The 7,255-nt window shown below is 46.9% G+C and overlaps 1 protein-coding gene across 1 annotated transcript; it reads right to left on the bottom strand.

The window, feature by feature from the left end:
- Nucleotides 1–903: 903 nt before the first annotated feature.
- On the bottom strand, nucleotides 904–4,391 carry LOC119390147 (THAP domain-containing protein 11). The gene is made up of 5 exons (XM_037657712.2): nucleotides 4,090–4,391; nucleotides 2,161–2,322; nucleotides 1,668–1,944; nucleotides 1,458–1,568; nucleotides 904–1,153 (listed from the first exon to the last, which is right to left on the bottom strand). Exons 1-5 carry the CDS (start codon nucleotides 4,269–4,271, stop codon nucleotides 1,103–1,105), a joined length of 783 nt encoding a protein of 260 aa, XP_037513640.1. The 5' UTR covers nucleotides 4,272–4,391; the 3' UTR covers nucleotides 904–1,102.
- Between the last annotated feature and the right edge of the window lie 2,864 nt (nucleotides 4,392–7,255).

The raw sequence follows: 7,255 nt of genomic DNA, 5'->3' as shown, positions 1-7,255 counted from the left end.
GCTTAATAAAGAGGCAAAAGCATGCACCTGCAGTTCAAAAGCACATGCTGACAATTGAACTTCTCATCACAAAATAAAATTCAGTTTAAAATACGCTTGCTGTAATTAATGTAGCTACTTTTTGGTTAAGCTGCACTTAAGTGCAGTTGTCAAGTCACTTTGGCGCTACAAAATTGCAGGACTTCTCATCAGATATGCAATACGTGGAAACAAACCAATTTACTTACGTCACACGAGGCAAAGCACCTACTTCTTAATAATTGGTGCGTGCATGTTCACAAGGGCAGCACACACTGAAATCACTTTGTCTATCTGTGGGATCAGGCTTAGCGGTACTCTGTTCTTTAGAATGTGATAAATCTTCAACCTTTGAATTACTCTTTCAACATGGATGCGCACAGACGCAATCTTATATGTCTTCTCCATGTCATCTGCAGACAGCTGGCCACCTGACGAATTAAAAGGAGGCATAAGCAGCACTGCACCTCTCCCCTCTACAGTTGTTCGGATAGTTGGAAATCCTTTGTCACTTAAAATTAAATCCCACGGTTTGACAAGCTGTAGGAAGCCAGAATCTTGAGTTATGAACGAGTCGGTATGTCGTCCTCCGTACACCTTGGATATGAAACTTATCATGCCATTAGGAATTATGCCTATTAATACCTTCAGGGTGTATCCTCCTTTGTAATGTGAATACAGCATGTGTTGGCAATCAGGATTTGAGGGTGCTTCTGTGCGGATCTCGGTGCAATCTATTATTAAGGTGCAGTTCGGATAGTCTTCTTTAAATGGGACAGGCAAAGAAAGCTTGATTATTTCCCGGGACGGCATGAAGACCCAGTCCTTCAGAGCGATGCTTAGAATACCAAGCGTTTTCATAAACACATTTGACGCTGTTGTGGCTGTAACGGCAAATATAGCTCTCAAGGCACTGTATGTTATCCCAAGCCGCAGCTTGGCCAGGAACAAGCACAGTTTGTCTTCTCTTGACATCGCATTACACCTGTACTTCGGCGGAGGCAGTAAGTTCAAAAGAAGGCTGAACACTTGCAATGTCACGCCACAAAAATCTTGCAGTGCCTCTTCCTTTTCTTTGAGAGACTCAAAGCCATGAAACCCAGTTTCGTTTCCAATTGCTGTCCGTGCTTGCAACCTTCAGGAAGCAACAAACACACAGCATTATGACATGAAAAAAAAAAAAAAATACAAACGTACTTATGCAAGACAAATAACAAATTGAAAATAACATTTTGCACTCCACTGAAACTAAACTTATTCATTCTCGAAGGAAAATAAGCACCACCACTATAAGATAAAGAACGTTAGGCAGGAGTAGCAAATAAACAAGTGCCCAATAATGCAAGTAAATTGCAATGAAATAAGACTTTGTATGCTAACAGCAAGGCACCATCACAATTAAGCACAATATATAAAGAGCAGCAGCATTATCTTCCAACCTTGTGGCTCATTTTTGTGTGCACAACTTGAGTAGATGCCTCGGTACCATTTGTCACTGAGAGAAATATAGATAGTTTTTCTGGAGTCACACATTCCTCTGTTTGGCATATCTGAAGGAATGAAACACAAAATATGTTGTGGTATTTACAGATTTTCAACACTGCATGGAGCAGCTGAAAAAACAATACTGAAATTAAATATATCCTCACCACGTCTTCCTTTGGAGCACAATTACTTTCTTCTGCTACACCACACGCTTCCACCAAAAGATGCAAATTGATCGTGCTGTTGTATGAGGGACCGGCTGTGAATGTTTCCAGAGATGCATCGCTGAAATCCCCTACATTCAAGTCACGAGGTACATCGGCCAGAGTGGAGGTTTCCGACCCTTGCATCGTTGCTCCATCAGCTGTTGTTTGTGATGGCTGGTCATTTCCTGTAACAAGTTCCTTGGATGAGACTAACCGGTTGAGGCGTGTTTCCCACCTGCATTTCACAAAGGACAAGATTAATGCCAGTCTTGTGGTGTTACGCTGCAGGCAAACCTCCCATGAAATTAAAGCACTAAATGCAAGTCCATGCAGCTTTTATTTATATCATGCAGACAATTTTATTATTTCGTGAATCAGGGAAGTCAACAGAACTATCAGAAAACAAATGTATGTTGTTTTCGCTTGCAGCTTCACCTTTTTGCTTTCATACCTTTGTGCCCTTTGCCGGTTAGGTTCTTTTTTTCTGTACACAGGGGGAAAGATGGTTGGGATGTAGGATGGATGTCCATTAACGTCACTCTTGCAGTTTCCTACAAAATGAGCGCTGCAAATTCGTGTATACCCTTTGGGCAACCACAAAGTTCCGTCGGGACTGTGATAGAAAGAACAGCATTGCCTGTTGTCAACCGTCATGACACGCAAGTGCGCGCGCGCGCTCTCTCTCTCTCACACACACACACACAAACACACACACACACACACACACTCAAGCGCGCACACACACGAGCGCGTGAAAGAAAATCGCACAATTTCCGAAGGTGGCAACTACTAAGCCTGTATTAAGTTCCTGTTAGATTTAGCGGGCTAAATATATGCCACCCTAATAAAGCGACAAAAACAAAGGAAACCAGCAACACGATGTCAAAGTTTGCTAACCCGACGCGTAAATTGCCGGCAGCGAACCTTTGAAGATGTGCGGAGTGCAGTTGAACTCAAGCGACAGCGCAAAGAACACTAACCGCGGTATGACATATGGGAGTGGGAAAATTGTACGACGTCTAGGTCCCACAAACACGGGAATCAGGACACAAAGTTGTACGTATTAAGTGCCAGTTTTATTTAGCCGCTTAAATATATATCACCCTAATAAAGTGACAAAAGCAAAGCAAACCAGCAGAACGATGTCAAAGTTTGCTGAAAACATAGGTCGGCAAAAAATGTGGAGCTCACTCAGACTCACTCACGAAATGTATCTTGCCCTTAGGGCTCACTCAGACTCAGACTCACCAAACTTTTCCTCAACTGGACTCACTCGGACTCAGACTCACTGTAATTTTTCTCAACCGGATTCACTCGGACTCACTCAGACTTAGACTCACGGCTCGATCTGAGTCTGAGTGAGTCTGAGTGACTCGACTCATGAGTCCATTCGCCTATATTTCACTTTTTCTACCATAGTGTCATTGCTCTTTAACACCAATATCTTGCATAATCGGTGCTCTACTTTGCATATTTTTATCTGGTACCTTCAAATACGAGTTGTCAAGAGTTTGCAATTCAGTAAGGACATTTTTATTAAAAGAGATGGCTCATACGAGATATTTTTATCAACAACTTCCCGTGAAAGAATCTGCAGAAGGAGGTCAAGGCACCTTCTCTCCCTCTCCTTGCGTTACTGACGCATCTGGTCAATAAATATCGAGCTGACGTATGAACGGTAGCGCGTGGAAGTATGTGTGAGTAGACGTGAGTATAAGCGTGAGCCGACATAAGGCTGATAGTAATGCTGAAGTTGAGGCGACAGGACCATAGGTCGGCAAAAAATGTGGAGCTCACTCAGACTCACTCATGAAATATATCTTGCCCTTAGGGCTCACTCAGACTCAGACTCACAAAAATTTTCCCCAATTGGACTCACTCGGACTCAGACTCACTATAATTTTTCTAAACCGGACTCACTCGGACTCAGATTCACAAAAACATTACTCACTCGGACTCACTCAGACTCAGACTCACGTCTCGATCTGAGTCTGAGTGAGTCGACACATGAGTGAGTTTGCCGACCTGTGGCTGAAAATGCATAGACGTCCGTTCCGGCGTGATAAAGCAGCCTTCCCGACGCGTAAATTGCAGGCGCCGAACTTCTGACAATGTGCCGAGTTCAGCTGAATTCAACCAACCGCGCGACGCTAACGTTATAAAACGCGAGTGTGAACGTTCAACAATGACGGGTAGGTCTCACGAACACGGGGAATCGAAACACAAAGTTGTTTCACCAATAACCGTACGTAACTGCACTTTCACAATGCGAGTCGCTGCGTGCATGCACCGCGTTACGTACCGATTCAGGTAGTCGAAACGAACGAAAGCGAATAATTGAGACGGCCAAAACAGAAGGTGAGACAGAGCTAGGACTTACTTGATTCTCCTTACTGCGGTGATCCACGCTAGTCGCCTTTCTTTCTCGTACCACCTACCCGGGAACCGATACAGTTTTAGAGGCGGATCGCGTGCCTTGGCGTTGTATGTGTTGTTGTGGCAGCCCACGACACAGCAATACTTCCAACCTCGTTTCCCCTTCCGTGGGGTCGCTTCTGCCATCGCGGAAATGCGTAGCTTCGCACAGCAAGTCTCTCGGTTCAACGTACCCAGCTGACGGCCCCCCAGTTAACCGCACCGAGAGAAGAACGCGTGCGCACGCGCGCTGCCGCTACCGTGAAAGGGGCTGAGTCGGCCGCGCATAAGGTTCAGAGCTTTCCGACAGAGCCGCAGCGCGGCTGGCGCGGCGCTGTCGTCGCGCCGCAAACTGGCAACACGCGAACCTACGCAAGTGCTCATTTCACACGTGCCTGCCGCGTGAGCGCCGCGGCGACCGTCGAGCCCTCTCCCATTACTCTCTCGATTTCGCCCCTAGACGCCGCTTGGCAGCGCTGCGTTATTAACCTCTTGCAGACGACGCTCTCCTCCGCTCGCGCGCCGGCCTTTGGCGCTTTTTCTGTCGTCTGCTAAAAAGAAGCGCGAACGTTGTTCGGAGTTGTTGCCATCACATTAAAAGAAGTAATATTCATGTGTAAATAAGAATAAAGGTGAAGTAAATTGTCAGTATGACTCTTACCGGAGTGATAATTCGCGTGGCAGTCACCTTGCAGACGACAAGTTTAACTCGTCGTTTGGTCGCAGAGGCAGTTGTAGGTATATGTCTGTTTGCTTCAGTGGGGATGTCCTCCTGCCTTTTCATCGGTCACTATGCGCTGCTGTTGCGTTCCGTTCTGCACTTCTAGCCAGCGAAAGAAAGAAGCAGGAGTGTCCTTTCACGAGATACCAGCGAACACTGAGCTACGTGAACGATGGCTACGAGTTATCGCAAGAAAGGACTGGGTGCCGAATTCCACCTCAAATTACTCGGCCGTGTGCAGCCTACATTTTGTGGCAGCTGACTTTCGTGAAAATACTAAGAGGCGTATGCTAAAGCCCGATGCGGTGCTATAGTGTGTTTCCTCATTATCCATCGTACATGAAAAAGGAGCCACCTAAGGAGAGAAGCTGCAGCAGCATACAGAAGAGAAAGCGTGATTCTTCGACGAACACGCTGGCAAGTCTGCCAAGTCAAAAAATCGATTCGCGCCCTGCATCGGCGCCGGAAGTTCGCGCGGACACGCCTGAAGAAGTCGCTGAGCCCAGTGGCGCCGGCAACAACCAGAAAGTGTTTCTTCAAGCGACATGCAAGACTTGCCTTTTGTGACAGCGGCTAGTGACTAATGTCAGTCCGCAAACATCCTTGAGCCACCAGATGCGCAGCCAGCGGAAGAGGGTGCAGGCGCGCGTGCCTTGAGGTCAGTTGGTGTTCAAGCCGACAGTAGGAGCACCGCATTAGCCTTCTTGGAGCGAAAAAAATGGCGCGAGAAGGAAAGAGCATGGAAGCAACGAAATGAAAGACTGCAGGCAACAGTCGATGCCTACAAGAAGGAGCTGCAACAATTGAAGGAAGAGTGCAACGTGAGCAAATTTCTTCAAGTCGCCAGGGACTCAGATCAGGGCAGCACTAAAGCCAGAGTCATTATGGATGAAGTGCTAAATTACAAGGCGAAAAAAACGAAGTGGTGTGAAGCCACTATACGACAGTGTGTAATTTTACGGAACCTCTCGACAAAGTCGTATGAATATATGACAGAGCTCCTCGCGCTCCCGTGCAGAACTACGCTTCAAAAGTACCTGGGAACTACTGTCACAGAAATAGGTTTTAGTGAACTAGTGAGGCAAAGGCTCAACGCTGAAATGGAGTGCCACGGAGCAGGCCAAAATGTGCAGCCTCGTCGTAGATGAAATGAGGATCAAGCAAAGGCTTGAGTACAACAAACAGAGAGATGTTTTCCTGGGCGATGTAGACATGGGTGCTCTGAACAAAGTTTTGTCGGACTCGGAAAGGAGCGAACTAGCGAACTCGCTTTTGTGCTTCTTGATCTGTGGCCTTCATGCTAGGTTACGGATCCCAGTGGGATACTTCTTTACCAGAGCATGCACTGGTGAACTACTTGCGGAAACCACCAAGCACGTCATCAAAAAAACTGAACATTTGGGATTTGAGATAGTTCGAGTTGTGACTGACAACCATAGAATAAACGTCGCTGCAATGGAAGTATTATCAGGTGGGCAACCGAAAACCCGAGTACCTCATCCCGCCGACCCTAGCCACAGTTTGTTTCTGGCATTCGATCAGAGTCACATCCTAAAAAACATCCGATCGCAATTTCTGGCACGAGAATTGGGAAGAAATGGTGAAATTTCGTCAAGCTACATGAAGGACCTCTACAAGATGCAGCGGGGCTCGATTCTCAAGCCGGTCCAATTCCTCACGAGGAAACACCTCTATCCGTCGAACATCGAAAAAATGGGAGTGAAGCCTGCCGTCCAGTTGTTTTCAGCATGTCCTTCATGAAAGACCATGCAGGGCACACGTGCGATGCAAAGTTCGCCAGTGTCGGCCCAACTGTTGAGTTCATGAATAACGTGAGCAGATGGTTTACTCTCATGGACGTCAGCAATTGCCAGCAGCATATTCACCAGAACTACCCGTACACCAGGGAGATTGCTGGTCCTGAGGACTCCAGACTTCATTGGATTGGAACTTGTTTTTTTTAGAATACGTTGAACAGCTGAAGGCTGCAAGCGCACCAATGAACTTCCTGACCAAAGAAACTCACCATGTACTAGTATTCACCACTGTTGCCAACGACCAGTGTATCCATTTTTTATTAGATAGAGGGTTCAAATTTGTATTGACTAGAAAATTTTCAAGCGACCCCATCGAATCCCTGTTTGGGACCCTTCGACGCAGCGCTGGCTGCAATGATATGCTAGATGTGAGAAGCGCTCTTTCGGGCCTTGAAAAGATGCTGAAGACGGGCATCGTTGCGGCTTCGCACACAAGCAACGTGCGAAGCTCAGCTTCGTTCGTTTCCTCGGGGAGCATTATTAGGAGCGGCGAGACAAGCAGCACGCCATCAACAACAAGCGCGTCCGCAGCAGTGAACTCGGCGCAGCACCTACTGCATGAACTGCACTTCCTCGAAGCCGTTTCTGCCTAC

This window comes from Rhipicephalus sanguineus, chromosome 4 (genome assembly GCF_013339695.2).
Source record: "Rhipicephalus sanguineus isolate Rsan-2018 chromosome 4, BIME_Rsan_1.4, whole genome shotgun sequence".
In the NCBI taxonomy this organism is placed as follows: domain Eukaryota; kingdom Metazoa; phylum Arthropoda; class Arachnida; order Ixodida; family Ixodidae; genus Rhipicephalus; species Rhipicephalus sanguineus.
This window is presented reverse-complemented; position numbering and strand designations above follow the sequence as displayed.

Bases quoted from the DNA above. Each gene is read 5' to 3' on its own strand.
- LOC119390147 (XM_037657712.2), bottom strand. From the start codon at position 4,271: ATGGCAGAAGCGACCCCACGGAAGGGGAAACGAGGTTGGAAGTATTGC. The intron at 2,323-4,089 runs GTAAGTCCTAGC...TTTCTATCACAG, and splicing joins ACCGCAGTAAGGAGAATCAA to TCCCGACGGAACTTTGTGGT. The intron at 1,154-1,457 runs GTTGGAAGATAA...TGCTTCCTGAAG, and splicing joins ACACAAAAATGAGCCACAAG to GTTGCAAGCACGGACAGCAA.